The following is an 18,981-nucleotide window of genomic DNA, read 5'->3' as shown; positions in this document are numbered from 1 at the left end:
TGCAGGTCAGGTACTAAAACGTTACGTTGTAGTCCTTGTTAACTATTTGTAGCCTAGTTAGTTAATTTAGGTTGTATTTCGGTTTTTTTTTTAGTTTTTTGTTTCGTTTCTTCTTTCTTTTTTTTTTTTTTTTTTTTTTTTGTTTCCTTTTAAAATTTTGTTGCTTTTTTTAAGGTTTCATTAAAACTTTATGATTAAACTGTTAAAAGTAGCGATTACGACAAATTCAACAAATTTGTTACTGAACTCTTGAATTTACTTGAATAAGATTTTATGTAAACGAACGTACGTTTTACCTACAAAGAAACAGATTACGCTATTTCAGAAAAGCCATATAATCTGTATATCTACAGTCGAAATCGTCAGACTGGAAGATTTGACTGGTTTGACTAAGTAAAATCACATGAATATCACCCACCTAGTTAACCAGATCCTTGGACATCACTAGCGTCCATACACGTAATATCCAAATTGGTGTACAAAAATATAACTTTAGTCATTTAATGTCAGAGCAACCACTAATATTATTACAAATTATTTTGTAATGATTATGCTATGGAGTATATTACTATATATCATTGTTTACAAACAATCAAACTGGGAAAACAGACGGAAAGTGTAACCAATCATCAAGATATAGTTAAACCTTATTGTTTGTTTACTTACTAGTTTTAGATTACTATATAAACGCCCTTCTCCTCAGCCAAAATCTTCAGTTAGGAAGATTTTTGCTGGCAGAGCTAATAAACTTGTTCGATAACATATTCATTAGTATCACCAGGACGTTACTAAAGATATATCACTCCAGATATTAGTGACTTATTTAAAAGCATCCAGCTTGACGATTCAAGCAACTATAACTGTATTCCACTCTCACACTTATTACTATACGGAGTATTTTCCCGTGACAGTATTAAAAATAAATTATCTTCCTAACTGCAGTGGAATTGTTAGATCTGAATACCCAAATCCATAAGGCAGAATGTCTCAAAACGAATTGAGTCCAAATACAATCAGCAAATATTTTCAACAATGCGAAGAGCATATGAATGAGTTAACGACTAGAATGAGTCTAGTGACGCAAGAAATGATTGATATGAAGAAAGAAAAAGAACAATCATCCCAAATGGAAATTGATGAAGATTACATATCCGAAGAAAATACTGACATTATCAAAATGACTATAAGAGCTTATGGAGAAAACGCTCAGGCATATATTTCACGATTAAATCAGAAAGAACCCGACTTATATGACTCTGAGAAAGAATCGACAAAAGTCTTTTTAAAGAAATTAGAAAATGTTTTCGAATTGTTACCATTGGTATTCGTTTCAGATCGAGAGAAAATAGGATATCTTTATAACAGATCTCCTGAAAATCTTAAGGAAAAGATAAAAGAATCCGTTAAGAAACCGGGACCACATAGAACATTCAAAAATATTTATAATCAAGTTTATTCGAAAGAACAATTTTCGACTTGGTTGACTCAATTACATGCAGTCATGGATCAAGCATTGAAACTTGAAGTAAATACGAAAGAGTACAGACATTGGTTCGAAGAATTAGATAACGAAACAAGATTCAAAATGCATCTTTTCATGGTACATCCTTTTGCTATAAGAAAAGAACTTCTTAGAAACAATTATGAAACTGGTGATTATGACAAGTCAATAAGCACCACGAAAGAAAAGTTTCGTTACGGCAATTCCCGAAGATATGAGAAACATAATGGACGAATATTTTCAAATTCGAAACCCTTAAACAAAAGGTTTCCTAGTAAAGACGAATTTAAGAAAAGCGAGAACGATAAACCAAAGTATAAGAAGTCAGAATGACTAGATGATCGTTATCCAGTACAACAAGCCGAAACAATTGTTGTAAACCAAATCCGTGATACTTCATCAGTGTCTCAGAAGGGGGGACGCTCCCAATTTAAAAAAATCAAATTAGATAATTTGGAAACTGAAGCACTTATGGATTCTGGAGCAGATGTATCTCTGTTAAGAGAGGATTTAGCGAAGCAAATCACACGGGAATTTGATAAAGAAGACCGAACATTTGTAGGCATAACTAAACACATTCTAAAAGTTACTGGAAAGTTAACATTACCAGTGGAAATTCGAGGAAGAAAATACCACGAAACATTTACTATATCGCCAAGTATTGAAGAAGACGCCATTATCGGTTGGTCATTAATTGAAAAGATGAACAGATTAGAAGGTTTAAGCAAAATTGAAATAAAAGAAAGCCACGATGAGAATTTTAAGAAAAATGAGGAAATTCAAAAAATTTTGAAACCTTTTTCAGAAATTTTTGAGGAACCTACTAGGACTCCTTTACCTGAACACTCAGAGAGTGATTTAAAGATAGAATTAACAGAAGAATTACCAACGTATTCGCCAAAATTAAGACCTTATACACAGAAGGAAAGAGAATGCATAAAGGAAAAGACTGACGAATTATTAAAGCAAGGCAGGATTCGTCGAAGTTCTTCAAAGTTTTTATGTGCGCCATTGATTGTTCCAAAAAAGGGAACAGATAAATATAGAATGGTAGTAAATTACAAGCCTTTAAATGCAATAACAAAAAGGGATAAATATCCGATACCTAACTTCGAAGAAATTATAAATTGGTTAAACGGAGCCAGAGTTTTCTCAACATTAGACTTGAAGGACGCATATCATTTATTAAGAATCAGGGAAGGAGATGAGTATAAAACTGCTTTTAGAACACCTTTCGGATCATTTGAATATACAGTTATGCCATTTGGCCTGACAAATGCCCCGGCAAATTTTCAACGACACATAAATGGAATATTACATCCATACAATGGCATTTTCGTGATTATCTATTTGGACGATATTCTCATTTATTCTTCGTCAATAGAAGAACATCGTTCACACGTGCGAAAAGTTTTGCAAAAACTGCGTCAAGCAAATTTATATTTAAATGCGGAAAAGTGTCAATTTTTTCAGAATAGAGTGAAATTTCTAGGTCACATATTTTCCGACGCGGGTATGGAAGTGGACAAGGAACGAATTCAAGCAATCACCAATTGGCCGCAACCAAATACTCTTAGAAGATTAAGATCCTTCTTGGGTTTTGTTAATTATTCTAGGCGATTTATGCCTAATTTATCAAGATTGGCTAGACCGCTATATGACTTAACAAAGAAAAATGTAAAGTTTAAATGGACAGATCGTCATCAACAGGCTTTCATTCAAGTAAAGCAAACACTTGAAAATGTATCAATTCTAAGTCATTATAAACCAGGAAGAGAAACTCTAATGGAAACGGATGCTTCTGATTATGGTATAGGAGCTATTCTATCACAAAAACAGGATGACGAGAAATTCCATCCGATTGCGTTCCATTCCGCTTCATTTACCGACCAACAAAAGATATGGTCAACATGGGAAAAAGAAGCGTATGCCATCATAACATCGCTCCGCAAATGGTATCATTTTCTAGCAGATACGGACAAACCGTTTAAAATCCTAACAGATCACAAAAATTTGACGTCTATGTTCACGAACATACGTACAGACACTAGGCCAAAAATAAATAGGTGGGCAGCGGAATTAGATTCTTATAACTTTGAAATTCAATATCGACCTGGACGGAAGAATGAACCAGCTGATGCTTTATCTCGCAGAGATGATTTAAAAACTCAAGTTATCAATCGTGTTTTAGTAACCGATGGCATCACGAATATTTTTGATTATTTAAGGAAAGAATATGACCGGCATCCAGAATTTAAGGTTATTCTTGATGGTATAAATGATAGTTCCAATTTTTTGGTACGAAATGGCTTAATTATCAACGAACTTGGTCAAGTCGTAATCCCAAAAGTTCCACAATTAATTCAGGTTATCTGTAACAAATTTCATGATCAACCAACTTCAGGAGGTCATCGTGGAAAAATATCTACTACTAACCGCATCAGAGAAAAATTTTACTGGAAAGGTATGACAGTTGATATACAAAATTATGTTAAAAATTGTAACATATGCCAAAAGTATAAGACGCGCAATCACAAACAATATGGATATCTGCAACCTTTGCCAATAGCAGAAAAGCCTTTCAGTCATATTTCCATGGATTTTATCACAGGACTACCAAAGTCTCAAGACAACGACGCGATTTTGACTATCGTAGACAGGTTTACTAAGATGGCTTGGTTTATACCATGTAACACATCAGTTACAATGGACGATTTAATAAAAATATTTAATGATCGATTCATCGGAAATTATGGTTATCCAACTGATATTGTTTCCGATAGAGGATCCGTTTTTACTTCCGAGAAATGGCGACACTTTGCGCACAGTCATCATATAAACCTAAGTTTGTCATCAGGATATCATCCACAAACAAATGGACAGACCGAAAGAGTAAATCATATACTCGAAAATTATCTTCGTTGTTACATTAACAAACAATCCGATAATTGGGTAAGTTATCTTCCTCAAGCACAGTTATGCTATAATTCTGCACAACATTCTGCTACGAAGATCGCACCTTATACAGCCGCCTTCGGAAGACCAGCAATAACAAACGATTGGGATATTAAAATGATAGAAGAAACAGGTATAACCCTAACACAAGATCACATATATACCGCTGAACAAATACATGAAAGGATTAATCATAAGAATAAAGAATATGCGGAATATTATAATCGGAAAAGAAGTCGTGCCCCTGTTTTCAAACAACATGATTTAGTTTTGGTGAAAAAAGGCAAAGTCGGATTTTTTCACCAACAACATAAACTCGATTCAACATATGCAGGACCATTTAGAGTCGAAGAAAGAGTTGGAGATCACAATTATACCTTAAGCTTTCCAGAAAACATTCGACGACGTTATCCTTCTAGTTTTCATGTTTCTGAACTAGAACCTTTCAATGATGATCTTACTTATAACAATTTCAAACAAACCATTCAGATAGATGGAATTTTAGACGTCGACGATTTTAAAAATCCATACCTTTATTTATGCTTATACAACAAACGTCTTACCAATGAAAAATTCCAGACTACAGCCTGGATTCCGCAAGACATCGTCCATAACTTAGCCGCCGATAAATTAAATGACTTTACTCAACGCGCTTCTGCATCACAGGAACCGCAATGACTATAAGATTCTCCCATAACCAACGGAGTGGTAGAATCTTAGGACGGGAGGTGTCAGAGCAACCACTAATATTATTACAAATTATTTTGTAATGATTATGCTATGGAGTATATTACTATATATCATTGTTTACAAACAATCAAACTGGGAAAACAGACGGAAAGTGTAACCAATCATCAAGATATAGTTAAACCTTATTGTTTGTTTACTTACTAGTTTTAGATTACTATATAAACGCCCTTCTCCTCAGCCAAAATCTTCAGTTAGGAAGATTTTTGCTGGCAGAGCTAATAAACTTGTTCGATAACATATTCATTAGTATCACCAGGACGTTACTAAAGATATATCACTCCAGATATTAGTGACTTATTTAAAAGCATCCAGCTTGACGATTCAAGCAACTATAACTGTATTCCACTCTCACACTTATTACTATACGGAGTATTTTCCCATTTTCCCGTGACATTTAATTCCCTTGAAATACATAATTATACGGTGTAGGATTTCTGTCATGACATAATTATAGGATTAGAGGTTCTTGGTGAACATACAGACCCACAACCAGGATAAATACAGGTTTCTTCATTATATCAAAGTGGTAGGATAAGTAACAGCGAGCTTACCCATCAATTTGTTACTTAAAATAGTAAATAAACCAAATGGCAATTGTTCAAACAAATCTTCATAACCAAGGTAAAAAGCATATGAAATAATTTTTAAAGCCCGTTTTCCTAACGGATTAATATTATTAGCTCTCATTTCGTGTATGTCTCTCGCCCTTCCCTTTAAAAGAACAGAAAAAACTATTCAATGTACAAATTGTCCAACCCACTTGCGATCGCCTCCTTCGTTAGGAATGTTTCACCCAAAGGATAGATATTCTTCAGTCCCTTGTTTGGTATCAAACCACTTTCTAAAGCAAATTTAGTTGTTTGCTGAAGGGTAAACAAAGGATGATCTTCTCCTTCTTCATCAATATCCTTTTCAAGCGCTTTTAGCCATCCCTCCAGTGAGACAAACTTAAGCTTTTTTTTCTTCAAGGATTTACAAATTCGGGCAAATTCGTTACCGTCAAAAGTATCGTATGCAAGCAGAGGAGCATACCCATCAGCTTGTTTCTCCATTATCTGAGTCAACGCTACACACAATGCATTTGTGGTAGAAATACGAAAGAGCAGAGGTTGAGATTCACTGTACTGGGGGAAAGCACCCATTCGTAATGCTGATACGACGAAACGCCAAAAGAAATCTCTAGATAGGATCCCTCCATCGCTTGCTATGATAAATCCTGGACGAATAACATATATTGAAGGATGGCCTAAATCCTTTACTTTTTTACACAAAATCTCAGAAACGAATTTAGATAGTGCATAACCAGATGCTTTAGTAGACTCTATGCGATCGTCAAACTCTATTTCTTGTTGTCCACCTCCTGAAATAAAGTAAAGCGCCTTTGGACCCATTACACTCAGCTCTAAAATAGTTTTCGTTCCCAGGACATTCACTGGTCTAAGTTCTTGATACGATTTCATCCAGTGAACTTCAGCTCCCATGTGATAGATGCAAGAAACATTTTCTATGAGAAAATTCCATTTTGAATTATCCAAACCAAACCTTGTCTCCTCTAAATGAGCTGCCCATACAATTAATTTTTTACCAGAAATTCGAAAACTTGGAACAAGTGATGTTAATCGTTCTTCAGCAGCTTTATCAGAAGAATCTCGTATCAGACATACAACACTCATATTTATTTTAAGTAGATACTCCAAAAACCGACGACCAAAGTAACCTGTCGCCCCAGTTAGCAAAACGTATTGACCATTAGTATGCATAATAGTTAACATGGGAATGGTTCGTGCTAAAGCGCATGCATCTTCGTGAAGAAGCCCGTAGGTAATTTTCGATAAATTCAAACTCTTCTCTTGAATAACAGAAGCTAATGAGCTAGGCGTACAATTCGAATCCATAACAGAACTAACTGAACCTTTAAGCTGAAACTGATTTTGTAGGAAAAGGAAAAACCTTACAGAATGAATGGAATCTAAGCCACAAGAATAAAGAGATGCATCCTTTCCTTCCAACGTTGGATTTTGAAGAACTTTTGCAGCAATTTTGCTAATTTCAATGGCCAAAGGATTTGATAAAATAGGTAACCGTTGGTCTTCTACGTAAAGACACTTAGATGCATAAGCTTCGATAGACTTTAGGTCTACTTTTCCAGCGGCAGTATGTGGTATATCTGTAAATGGAAAACATTTAGAGAAAAGATTCGGATTCCGAAGCTCTTTATTCAATATCTCCTTTAGTAATGCAGGATCTACGCCATCATAGGCAGGAACGTATGCCAATACAAATCGATTCAATATAAAGAAGGAAAAAGAAGCTTCAACGTCCTTTAGACCTAAGGCTACTTGGTCAAAGTATTGTAAATCAAAGAAAATACCATTTCTCTTGACACGTCTCCCCACTCGACCTTTGATAGTGATACCCAACTTTCCTTTATACGAGTTCCAAACGGCCAAGTCAGCAAACCGTATTGCTGGCTCACCATGGAAATCTATAAATGTAGAATCTCGAGACTGAACGGTTTCGGTATCGCCGCCTACATAAGGCTCCGATTGCACGTCGGTCACGACACAGACAAAACCCTCACGGCCAATTTTTTCAAGGACAGGTTCATTATTTTCTGTAAGCAATAAAAGTTTGTTAACTGTTTTTCCGGGGAAGTAGACAAGTTCTTTGCTATGCAATGTATCTTCTCCATTAGGAGCAAAAAACGAAACTAATCCTGATTCAGTGGTACCATATTGTGGGTAAATGATCGCATTTGGCAAGACTCGTTTGCATATATGGTACATGTTTGCAGGGACCATTTCGCCGCCGGCAACAACTAGCTTACAAGAAGGAAATGATTCAGACTTATCAGGCATTATTTGAAGAGTTAGAATAAGGAGATTGGGCAAAATAATCAAGCGTTCGCATCCGGCACGAAGAGCATAATAGACATTCCAAGCTAGTTGTTCTACTTCTGAAGTAGAAATAAAATTAGACGATATTGAGGAAGATGGATACAGTAAGCTCCCATTACAGTAAAAGGCATTAAGCCAGCTCATTGTCGTTAAAGCAAAGCTGGGAGCCATTACCATTGGCGTGGAAAGATGATTCATGAACTCTGGAGTTCCATAGTCATAACCGAAAGCATATTTTTTCATGAGAAATGGCATTGATTTAGGAACACCAGTAGATCCACTGGAATGATTGATAAGTGCTACTTCTGGTTCCAACCCAGCACGAATGCAAGGAACGTTAAGGTCCGTCTGGAGGCAAGCAAAGGAAATGACGTTCAAAGAATCCACCTGAAAGGCAGGCGCATATTCATGATAAAGCAAGTCAGAAATATCTAAACGTTGAACAAGAGCATGAACAACCCCTTGGGACCAGATATGATTAAAAATGACGCAAGTTCGTCCAGTAGCCCACAAAGCAAAGATAGTACTTAGAAAATCTAATTCATGACCCATATGAATTCCAACCGTTTTCCCCAAGCAAAGATCATTGCAGAATTTAGCGACTGCATTAACACGACGAAGTAATTCTTTATATGTATACTCAGCGACAACTCCGTATTCATTGTACACATAGATAAAACGATGATCTGGTGTCTCATTTGCATTTCTTAATAGGCGAGCGACTGGTGTATCCTCTTCTCTAGGAGAAGTCAATATGGATGAAAAGGACGTTGTATTTGAGGATTTTGGTGACATCTTAGTGTCGTTGTTCAAATACCAATATCAACCAAGAAGATCGAGTCTTGAAACGAATAGCAGCAAGTTTTCCCCTCCTCCCCCAAGTTTAAAGGTAGATAGATACTTTTCAATCTACGTTGTTTAGTGTACGCTAAAGATACATAAGCTTCACTTCATACAAAAAAGCTATGAACCGGTTATAGGACTCCGACTCGATTGCCCACAGATCAGGATATTACAGTATGCGGGAGACTATGTAGTTCTGTAACCCTCAGATTTATTAGATTCGAATTGTCCACTGCATAAATAATTAGTCGACTGGAATTTTAAATTTATAGCAGAAGGAGCACAAGCACTAAGTATTGAGCCATCTATCACTCGTTTTCGGATTCTTGTATAAAACGATGACACGGATAGTAGAAATGGTAAATATTTACAGACATCCGAAACAGTTTATAATATCGCTTAGACTTTAGAATACTTAGAAAAAAAGTATTCAGCAATCGAATCAAAAGACAGGTAAAGCAAGCATCAGAACAAAATCCAAAGGATTAAAACGCTTTTGTCAATTGGAAAAGCAATAGCAATCGTCTGATTAACAGAGCACTTATAAAAACAGCATTTGAAACTATTTTTTGTTATAGCAATTCGCAAAAATCAACTCCATCGAGAAAGGATAAAGATTGTAGAGATTTACTATCACTTTTTTAAATTGGGAATAAAGACACTAAACACGAAGAATGACGTTTTCCACTGTACTTGTTACTGGTGCTTCTGCAGGTTTGGGATTTGCATTGGTTACGGTTGGTTTGGCTCAAGGTTATAATGTGGTTGCGTGTTCCCGTGCACCTGAATCCATAAATGTCGAGCACTCAAACTTACTAAAGCTCAAAGTAAACGTGGCGGATGTTAACTCTGTTGAAAGCGCTTTCAAGAGTGCGCAAAGACATTTTGGAAATATAGGCATAGTGATCAACAATGCAGGATATGGACTTGTTGGCGAGTTTGAATCGTACACCATCGAGGAAATGCATCGGCAAATGAATGTAAATTTTTGGGGAGTGACATATGTTACTAAAGAAGCGTTGAATTACATGCGTGAATCTGGAAAAGGAGGACGAATTTTACAAATCTCATCGGTCGCAGGATACTACCCATCTCCATGTTTAAGCATGTATAATGCCAGCAAATTTGCCGTTGAAGGGCTCTCTCAAACAATTATGAGAGAGTTGGATGAAAGTTGGAACATCGCCATAACAATTGTGCAACCAGGTGGTATGCAGACAGAGTGGGCTGCCTCTAATATGCAGTGGTCCAAACCACATCCTGCATATGAGAATGATAAATCTTGGAGACCAATTTGGGAAAACTACCATGGGTCCGAGGAAACAGACCCAATTAAAGCAGCGAATCTGCTATATACCATTGCTAGGCTCGACAAACCGCCCCAAAAGCTTGTCCTAGGTCATGATTCCTTGGAGTTGATTCGCAAGCAACATCAGGATATTGGACAAGAGCTTGAGAAGAATGTAGCCCTTAGTACAAGCGTAGCAAGAGATAATTTTGACCCAGGCTCAGTGAAAATTTTGCGTGAGAATCTTCAATCCATGTGATAGAGAAGTACTAAAAAACGAAGTTTATTATTTTGAATACTTTTAGGTGTAGGATCAAAAATAATGAGCCGATTCTTCCATAATAAATAATGAATGTGTTTGAAAATTGAAAATCTGGCTTTACACATGAACATAAAAAGGTCACAGCGAGGAGTTTATTCATTAAGAGTAAAACTTAAACCAAGGCTAAATACAAGAAAGTGGAATGAATGCTTATGAGTCTTTCCTTGGTGGATTTTCCGTACAAGTCAAACAGGAAATCGTGTTGGCAAGGAAAAACTTACTAAAGCCGCTTTTTTTGTTTGGAGTAATGCGAACTATACGCAAACGATTGCTAATAAATTTTTAGACGGAAATTTGGACGATCAAAATTTTTTTAGCTTTATTTTGTCAGCCGAGCGGTGTGACATCTGAATTTGTGAACGTCGCTTACTTTGCATTGAGTGATACTCTCAAGGCTCCTTTAGAGGATTGAACTTGAACAATTAAAAAAAAGGCAAGACATGATGATGTGTCAATATAAGCCTTGGTTGAACTATTTTAATTTCGATAATGTCGTTGAATGTAGAACTGGACTGTTGAAATAAATAAAACAACTGCCTTGCTTACCACACTGTTTGCAACTGACAAATGGAAAAATAGGTAACGACTTACAAATAAAGTGGGAATATGCGAGAATGCTCGTTCGTTTTCTATCGTACAAAAGAGGAATTTTTGATATGTGATGTCAGTTTCTAGAGATATCTAGAACGGCGAGTTTAACAAGGTACAATCGGAGCGGAGCATTCATGAAAACAAAAGCGAAAAAACAAGATTAAAAATAAATAATTTAAAAAGAATTAAGAAAAAAAAGGATGAGTAAGAGAAACCAGGAACTGGAACGAACATGTCGAAATCTCTGGAAGAAGCCAATGGTGGCATGTCGTCATATCTAGAAAGTACTAAGACTCTTACAGAATGTTTCTTATTTTCGGTAGCTCAGGTATAAATGGGAGTCAAGTAGAGACGATTCAACAACATTGACAAAAAAGAACAAGAGTAATTTTTATTTTGATTGTTGCGTGAAATAAACGAGTGTTTTTTACAATGTCTCTTCAACCTTTCTTCGATTTATATCCATTTCAAGACGGTCTTTCTGACTTTTTGAGTTATTCCCCTCGCGTTCAACGCCAGAATCGTGCTGTTGATTTATCACCTGCCATTGATGTCCATGAAGGCAAAGACACGGTTGCTGTTGATGTAGAACTTCCTGGTGTCAAAAAGGAAGACGTTCAAGTTCATTACGACGAAGGAAAACTTACCGTTTCTGGAGAATCATTCAACGAAAGAAAAAGTGAGGGAGAGAAAGGAAACCACAGATGGTCTGAACGTCGCTTTGGATCCTTCTCTCGAACGATCTCCATCCCCAGCAGGATCGATTCCGATCGTATTGAAGCCCAATTTTCCAATGGCATTTTGAGTATTGTTTTGCCAAAGATTGAGCAATCCCGCTCCAAGAAACAAATCGCCATCAATTAAGCTGAAGGGCTAGTGGTATTGAGTTTGTGATGATATGATTGTATTCTAATGAGAATTTATAATGGCATAATGGCTTTTTAATTTAGCATAGTGGTTTAATGAGAGTCTATCAATTTTCAATAATGTTTATATCAAGTAGCAGTGTGGCCCAGGAATGTCGGTGGCATCTATCTTGCCAGTACGAATCCAGCCGTCTTGACCTGAATAATTAATGATATTATCAACGGTTACGGCTTGCGAATGATAATGGTAAGGTCGCTGGACGTTTTTTCCATAGCCATCATCATTATAGTAAGGTAAGCTTGACATTGTATTGAGGTAGGATCAACAAAAAAAAAAGAATAAAGTGTTAAAGAACAAGAGTAAAATATTTAAATCTTTTACAGATTTCTTTTCTGTAAGACTATGCAAAGTACAATGGCAATAAAAGATGAAATCATGTTAAAACTGGAGATTACTTTTTATTTCTTTTTTTTTTGGCTAGACAACATAAACAAAGCAGTATGTTACTCGTCAGACAACGCTGTCACTTGGGAGAGGTGACGGTATACATCGAAGAATAGCGGTATTTTTAGTCAACGTAATATAGTTTAGCGAAGGATACCGAAGGAATGCGAAACTGGCAAAGCCATTACTTTACCTCTGCAAAACTCTGGTCATCGCCATTGCGGACTCATTTCTCGGTTTTTTATGGTTTTCTCGGCTTTTTCGGTTTTTTCTTTTAGGGTCAGTTAATTTAGGCGCTTATCTAGAAATTTGCATGCCTTTGACCCTTCTACTGCGTCGTAATTCTCTAGTTCACAGTGCAGTCCTAACCCATCGCATTGGTGACAGATGACTCTATTCTAAGAAAAATGTACGAAAAAGAAAAAGAAATTCAGCTAGAGGCTGCGAAACAAGCCAAATCTTTTTGCTTGAGCTCTTCTGTAAGTTCTGACAGCTTTTTGCCGAAATACAGCGAAAACTCCTATTCACATCTGGACGATATGGAAAAAGGTTGCTTATGTTTACATTCTGATCCAGCTCCACCGTACCCAGAAAACAAAGAATCTTCCATAAACATGCGACTAAACCTTTCCTTCGAATCAATAACGAATTTCTTCATGACATTAAGGAGTCTCTTCATGGCATTACCGTCTCTAGTTTTCTGGCCGGCAAAAATTGCGAGAATTCCTGAAGCACGACGCAGACAGGAGAATGAAGCTCTCCGGCTTGGTTGGTGCTTTATTGGTTCAATCGTATTGGACTTTTTCTTTTCTTACTTTTTCCTTGTCCCCTTTACAAAGGAATCGATGAAAGAATTTGTAGGGTTACGGTTTCAGATTGCTCTAGCGATTGTTCTTGTCATCGCGGCTTTCTACATGTTCTTGTTTGTTTTTTCACGTAAGTAGAATGGTGGAATTTTAACTTGATATGTTTACTAACGGGGTACTTATAGTGTTGCTGGATTTTATTGCTTTAGTGCTTTCTGGGATTGCTTCTTTGATTTCTGGGATTGCTTCTTGGATTCCTTGGATTGCTTCTGGGATTGCTTCTTGTATCATTGCTGCTCTTGGTTTCAGGATGTCGTCGGAAAGAAACGACTCGACGGATGGTAACTGGATCCCACTAAACACTATGCCAGTAGGGTCTGAAAATCAATCCAACAATCGTAGTGATAATACTGCCGGACAACCATCATCTGAATGTTTTGAGCAACATCCAAGGACACATCACAAACCGAGTCAGGCTAGGGATGCTGAAAGCACTGGAAACGAATCTCATGCTTGAACCATTCTTATGATGATGTCCTGTCTTTTCATTTATTCTCTATGCAGGCTTGTGTTTTCTTTAAATGTTTTATTTTGTTTCTTTCGTTTCCCGTTGTATTTATTTCCGTTGAGCTTTTGCATATAAACACATTTCATAGGCCGTTGTTGTTAAAGCTCTATTGGTTCCATCGAGGCTTTGCGGCTTTGAGCAAGGAACAAGTGAGGTCGTCGTGGGATGATATGGATCGTTGACTCTCTAGTTGGTTCTTTCTAATTCACATGTTGGTTGTTATTTATTCTTCTAGAGCCCTTAATTCCTGATTCTTTTTAATTTGTTTAATAGAGCTAATAAGAATTTAATTATTGATTCAAGGATAACCATTGCTTTTTTTGCTTCCGCTTTAGTATCACCTTAGTCGAAGGTCCATGCCTCTCAAAAACGACAGGCATATACCTTCAATAAAAAGGAAAGAACAAAGGTAGGAGAGAATCCTGCAAAAGATAGTTACACAATAGTAGGTCAGGTCCCCGAATGTTAAGATTAGGTAGAGACGATCTCGAAGAAATATGGAGCCCAGATTGTGTAGATTTAGGATGGATTTATATCAAGGTTTTAATAACCTTCTAGACGAGGTCGAATCACCGTGCGTCCGTATCCAAAGCATTCTCGAGCTTGTGTTTAAAGCTTGGCATGTTGGGTTCCCAACCTAGTAGCCTCCTTTCGCTTTCCTCTACAGTCATGTATTCTACACCTGGCGGCGCCTTTCTTGTATGAGACCTTGGCAGCCAACCGCAGCATTCCTTGATTCACATAAAAACCATTTTCTGCTAGGTAATACCTTTTTTCGTTTCAAGTGGCGCGTTCACTACCGTTCACAGCAGCTTCTGCCAGTAGCACGTGGAGCTTGCTTAAATCCTGTACATGGATATTATGCCAAATCTTATCACCTTTTCCAACCACAAAGATCTATTTGTGTTTGAAAAATAACTCAAATAACGGAAACGAATTCTTCTTATCCGGTCCCCGACCTATGGCATATATGACAGCCGGAGCGACAATGGCAACTTTATCTACCTTGCGATGGATGATCTGGAAGTGAGGTCAACTCCTCTACATGATCCTAATCGTTGTTAATCCTGTCAAAACACTCTCCATACTTTCCGGTGAATAAAGTCTGTAGCGAGAGCGAATGTCCCAGAAGTATGAATAAAATAGGCAGGATTCTTGGCTTGGCGATGACTCAAGCCTCGCACGATTGCTCTTGCCGATGGCACATGTTCATCACTAGCAGCAGAATGAAAGACAATATCAGCCTTGGAAGCTTCCTCTTCAATTAAGTCTACATCATCGGTACTCCCATATACTAGTCTCGCTTAAGGGTATGCAGAAGCTACTTTGGCACAGCTCCTTGCTTTACTACCTTCCAAACTGGATCATTCCCACTTTGGATGTACGCGGGAATCGTAATATAGGATATCTCCTCCCAGAAATCCCGTCTATTCACTGTAATGAATGACAGACAAAGAGAAGATTTTGATCTTATACGAATATCCTTGGTGTTACGTTACCACATTCATTTAATTTATTTTTTTCATCCTTTTAATTGTAATAAAAAAGAACGTTGCAGAGATATGTTTTTTTGTGTATAAGTGAGAAAGTATGGCGATAAGAAGCTTAATTATGATGAATAGGAATCAGCTAAAAATTTATCAGACAAAACAAGAGAAACGCAAAAAAGGAGAAGAAGCCTACAGCACCCCGGATTCCCATGTTGTCTCCAACTATAGAACGAACGAGGCCCTCAGACGTTTTCACTTTATTGCAGTGATCGGACGGGAACTGGTGTTTTTCGCCTAGGTATGGCCGTAGACAGTTAACGAGTTCATTTAAACATATTCATACCGAATAACAAAAGAATTAGTATCTATATGCATCATGTCACAAGCACACTTGTCTCATTTGTTTCATTGTTTCGTTGTCTTATGATACAACTTTTTTATCTACATGTTGACCCTGCCTCTTTTCGTCTATATACTTCCACTCTATGCTGCTAAACTGTGTATACAAAACAAAGAGGCAGCAACTTGGAACGTCATCTCTAATATAAACGAAATGACAATGTCAATGTTGAAAATAACAACACAAGAAATAGAATAGAAAAAGCAAAACAATAGAATACAATAAAATAAAATAAAATAACCCAAATTAATAAATACAAAAAGTCGTAAAGAAAATGACGAATTATAGATCAAAAGGATTTTATTGTACAAGTTTGCATTGTTGTTGCAAGTATTTTTTTTTTTGTTACTGAATTATACTTCGAGAGTATTCAATTGTATTTTATATAAATATATATATACATATATTTGAACTGCCATAGTATCACGGGTGTCATGGGAGAAATCTCACACGTTATGAGAATGTAAATCGAGTGGAAGTAATAAGTACAATTACAGAATTGTTTATTGAAATTGAACAACTTAGTACTACGTAGAAGGATAGTATTATGTCCAAGGATCTGATTAACTAAATGAAACGACTAAGTGTCAATCTTATTTAGCTTGGTAGGCATAAAATGGATTCTTCAAGTCATCTTGACATCTTGACATACAGTCTGAGGGCGTCATAAACTGCTCGTTACTACTGCACCCCGTGTCTTGTGGCATAAACATATTATGATAAGCAGTGTATTTTCCTCGTTTACAATTCCAGATTGATGTGCTTGTTCTGGTCTGAACTGCGTCTAGGCTTATTTCGAATGAACTCAGGTAGCGAATCTGGATTAACTAACGCGTCCTCTAAGGAGGTAACAGGACGTATTTCATCATATGGGAAGTGGTCATACTTATAGTGTGTAAAAAACAGCCCGTAAGCAAACAATTGATAGCACCTCAACGTTACGGGATCGAGGGTATCAGTATCAGTTTCGGTCCTATTGCTTACAACCGCTAGTAATTGTGTATCGTCAGTGGCTATAACAGTGTTGCCTGGAAAACCAAACGCGGACAAACATGTAAGAAAATTTACCGTATCTACATGTGTGGAATTATCTCTTGGGATAGGTTGAAACAGATTTCGGTCTCCTAACAAAGCGTTAAGTCCACTAGCTAGGAGAGAAAAACAAGCTAATATGACACTAAACATCTTAGCTTTGGAGACTTGGATGAATGGGGTTTGTTTGTGCTTGCTTACTTACTTGATTATCTACTTACTCCATAATATTATGAGATCTGTATAGTACATTCGTGCACGCTCTCGGTGGATTACTTTAGTAACGCGTTGCAGAAGATTACGTAGCAGCGGTGTCAAATGTTACGTAGCTATAAACTTGGTCAATGTGCTTATCCGGTGCATGTGGAGTTGATTACTAAAGTTGATTACTAAACTTCAAAGTATCCGTATCGGCTCTTTAAATTTATATATTACATTGATTCACCAGGATGTGATTCCAAGATATTACCCTATTACTTTAGACACCCCGATCCGACAACTATAATAATGTCTGAGAAATCTGTTTTCCTCCTTGGTCCAGGCTATATTGGCGGCCAGATATTGGAATTCCTCTTGCAAAGAAATTACCATGTAACAACCTTGACTCGCAGGGAATCCACTGCCGCCGAATTCCACGCCCAGGGTATAAAGACTGTCATCGGATCTGTGGACGATAGATCCCTCATTCAGAAGCAAGTCTCTGTCAGCGATATTGTTCTCCATACAGCAACGGCTGACCACTTACCATCGGCAGAAGCCATCCTTGATGGGCTGGAGGAGCGTGCTAAAAACAACCTGCAAACGATTTACATCCACACCAGCGGTGCAGGCGTCCTAGGCGACAATAGCGCCGGAGCGTTCAAGAGCGATATGGTTTTTGAAGACGACAAGCCTGAAGACATCGACGCACTCCCTGAATCCGCGGCGCATCGCACCATAGACCTAGCGATTGTGCGTCGCCGGAAGATCCTCGGCAAGCACGCCAAAATTGCCATTATGATCCCCCCGCTCATTTACGGCGTCGGTCCTCCTGGCAGATTGTCTATCCAGCTCCCTACCTTAGTCCGGTATGCTTTGAAGCACGGCTACGCAGGCCAGGTTGGAGAAGGCCGGTCAGTCTGGAGTCAGATTCATGTTAAGGACCTGGCGCGGGGGTATCTGACACTCCTGGATTGGTTAGAGCGGACTCCGCCCGAGGAGGTCCTCCCGAACCCATATTGGTTCTGTGAGAACGGCAACGAGTTGTCGTGGAATGATTGTGCGGCGGAAATTGGACGCGTGCTTCACCAGGCGGGTAAGATTGAAAGTTCTACTCCCCGGACTATTCCTGTCAGTAACTACGGGGATCTTTTTGGGAAGTTGACAGATACTGCGGTAGGGTCGAACTCGCGAAGCAGGGCAAATCGACTACAGAAGTTGGGGTGGGAGCCCAAGGAGAAGAAGACGTTGGCTTCGCTGGCCGAGGATGAAATTCCTTTGATTATGCAGGAGACGGGTCCATTTGAGGGTTATGGAAAGGTTGTTGCTTCATAAAATTAGATGTTTTGTTTCTGGATTCTGGTTTAAACTATAGAATTAAAATAGTATAAACCGACAGTCGACTATAGAAAATTACTATGATTTTTCGTTCATATCTTATCGTTTTATGCTTTCATGTCTGAAAATAAAAAAAAGGTTCTTGGCTTATAACGCAACTAAGCTGGTAGGGTAGTAACTTTTGTTGAAAATTGAAAATTACTAGAGTTCACCACTTGTAAAAAATGAGGAAAGTATAGAATTAACTTTTTTGAAAATGACAGAACATGTAAAAAGAAAAAAGATAAAATTTCTAGAACTGAAAATGTTAACACTCAATGATACTGTTGGAAAGAGTAGTGTAAAGGGATTTCACTGTATTGGAACATTTTTACAACAAACGAATTGTTTTCGTTGAAATTTGAAAATATTTTTTAAAAAAAAGTAGAATAAGCTTGTTTGACTTGTATTTCTCTAGTAGAAGAAGAGGTATTCGACGATAAAGTTATAAAGTCGACTTGACAAATTACACACAAGTTGGGGTTGGGGCCGGGGACCTTTGGGTTTCAAGTGTGTCAAGTGCTCGGGGGGTAATATTACGGACAAAGGTCGTAAGAGAAAATAAAAGGTAAAACAAAAACAAGAAAAGTTTCGACAAAAAGCAGAGAAAAACATACAAATGTGTAGTAAAAATTTGTCTAACTAAAAAGTT

At 37.5% G+C, this 18,981-nt stretch overlaps 8 protein-coding genes across 8 annotated transcripts; 5 read left to right on the top strand and 3 right to left on the bottom strand.

Annotated features, from left to right (window-relative positions):
- Window positions 1-650: 650 nt before the first annotated feature.
- Window positions 651-5,783, top strand: SPOG_05677 (uncharacterized protein). Its single transcript, XM_013167488.1, has one exon. The coding sequence runs from the start codon at window positions 1,973-1,975 to the stop codon at window positions 5,132-5,134; it is 3,162 nt and encodes a 1,053-aa protein (XP_013022942.1). The 5' UTR covers window positions 651-1,972; the 3' UTR covers window positions 5,135-5,783.
- Window positions 5,784-5,937: 154 nt separating this feature from the next.
- SPOG_04967 (AMP-binding dehydrogenase) lies at window positions 5,938-8,898 on the bottom strand (the record flags this gene model as incomplete). Its single annotated transcript, XM_013167450.1, has 2 exons — window positions 5,938-7,131; window positions 7,162-8,898. The coding sequence occupies 2 exons, from the start codon at window positions 8,896-8,898 to the stop codon at window positions 5,938-5,940; spliced, it is 2,931 nt and encodes a 976-aa protein (XP_013022904.1).
- A 617-nt stretch (window positions 8,899-9,515) lies between these two features.
- Window positions 9,516-10,571, top strand: SPOG_04966 (short chain dehydrogenase). The gene has a single exon (XM_013167449.1). It carries the CDS (start codon window positions 9,621-9,623, stop codon window positions 10,491-10,493), a length of 873 nt encoding a protein of 290 aa, XP_013022903.1. The 5' UTR covers window positions 9,516-9,620; the 3' UTR covers window positions 10,494-10,571.
- Window positions 10,572-11,525: 954 nt separating this feature from the next.
- On the top strand, window positions 11,526-12,134 carry SPOG_05732 (hsp16-like protein). Its single transcript, XM_013167494.1, has one exon. The coding sequence runs from the start codon at window positions 11,580-11,582 to the stop codon at window positions 12,009-12,011; it is 432 nt and encodes a 143-aa protein (XP_013022948.1). The 5' UTR covers window positions 11,526-11,579; the 3' UTR covers window positions 12,012-12,134.
- Window positions 12,135-12,137: 3 nt separating this feature from the next.
- On the bottom strand, window positions 12,138-12,320 carry SPOG_05033 (uncharacterized protein; the record flags this gene model as incomplete). The annotated part of the gene is made up of 1 exon (XM_013167474.1): window positions 12,138-12,320. One exon carries the CDS (start codon window positions 12,318-12,320, stop codon window positions 12,138-12,140), a length of 183 nt encoding a protein of 60 aa, XP_013022928.1.
- A 278-nt stretch (window positions 12,321-12,598) lies between these two features.
- On the top strand, window positions 12,599-14,033 carry SPOG_05731 (uncharacterized protein). The gene is made up of 2 exons (XM_013167493.1): window positions 12,599-13,394; window positions 13,450-14,033. Exons 1-2 carry the CDS (start codon window positions 12,866-12,868, stop codon window positions 13,779-13,781), a joined length of 861 nt encoding a protein of 286 aa, XP_013022947.1. The 5' UTR covers window positions 12,599-12,865; the 3' UTR covers window positions 13,782-14,033.
- Window positions 14,034-16,014: 1,981 nt separating this feature from the next.
- On the bottom strand, window positions 16,015-16,969 carry SPOG_04965 (uncharacterized protein). Its single transcript, XM_013167448.1, has one exon. It carries the CDS (start codon window positions 16,905-16,907, stop codon window positions 16,464-16,466), a length of 444 nt encoding a protein of 147 aa, XP_013022902.1. The 5' UTR covers window positions 16,908-16,969; the 3' UTR covers window positions 16,015-16,463.
- A 69-nt stretch (window positions 16,970-17,038) lies between these two features.
- On the top strand, window positions 17,039-18,597 carry SPOG_04964 (NAD dependent epimerase/dehydratase). Its single transcript, XM_013167447.1, has one exon. The coding sequence runs from the start codon at window positions 17,262-17,264 to the stop codon at window positions 18,285-18,287; it is 1,026 nt and encodes a 341-aa protein (XP_013022901.1). The 5' UTR covers window positions 17,039-17,261; the 3' UTR covers window positions 18,288-18,597.
- The last annotated feature ends 384 nt before the right edge of the window (window positions 18,598-18,981 follow it).

This window comes from Schizosaccharomyces cryophilus, assembly GCF_000004155.1.
Source record: "Schizosaccharomyces cryophilus OY26 unplaced genomic scaffold supercont4.2, whole genome shotgun sequence".
NCBI classification, from domain to species: Eukaryota; Fungi; Ascomycota; class Schizosaccharomycetes; order Schizosaccharomycetales; family Schizosaccharomycetaceae; genus Schizosaccharomyces; species Schizosaccharomyces cryophilus.
The sequence above is the reverse complement of the archived record's forward strand: the minus strand, read 5'-3'. Positions and strand labels throughout refer to the sequence as shown.

Bases quoted from the DNA above. Each gene is read 5' to 3' on its own strand.
- SPOG_05677 (XM_013167488.1), top strand. From the start codon at position 1,973: ATGGATTCTGGAGCAGATGTATCTCTGTTAAGAGAGGATTTAGCGAAG.
- SPOG_04966 (XM_013167449.1), top strand. From the start codon at position 9,621: ATGACGTTTTCCACTGTACTTGTTACTGGTGCTTCTGCAGGTTTGGGA.
- SPOG_05732 (XM_013167494.1), top strand. From the start codon at position 11,580: ATGTCTCTTCAACCTTTCTTCGATTTATATCCATTTCAAGACGGTCTT.
- SPOG_05731 (XM_013167493.1), top strand. From the start codon at position 12,866: ATGTACGAAAAAGAAAAAGAAATTCAGCTAGAGGCTGCGAAACAAGCC. The intron at 13,395-13,449 runs GTAAGTAGAATG...GGGTACTTATAG, and splicing joins GTTCTTGTTTGTTTTTTCAC to TGTTGCTGGATTTTATTGCT.
- SPOG_04965 (XM_013167448.1), bottom strand. From the start codon at position 16,907: ATGTTTAGTGTCATATTAGCTTGTTTTTCTCTCCTAGCTAGTGGACTT.
- SPOG_04964 (XM_013167447.1), top strand. From the start codon at position 17,262: ATGTCTGAGAAATCTGTTTTCCTCCTTGGTCCAGGCTATATTGGCGGC.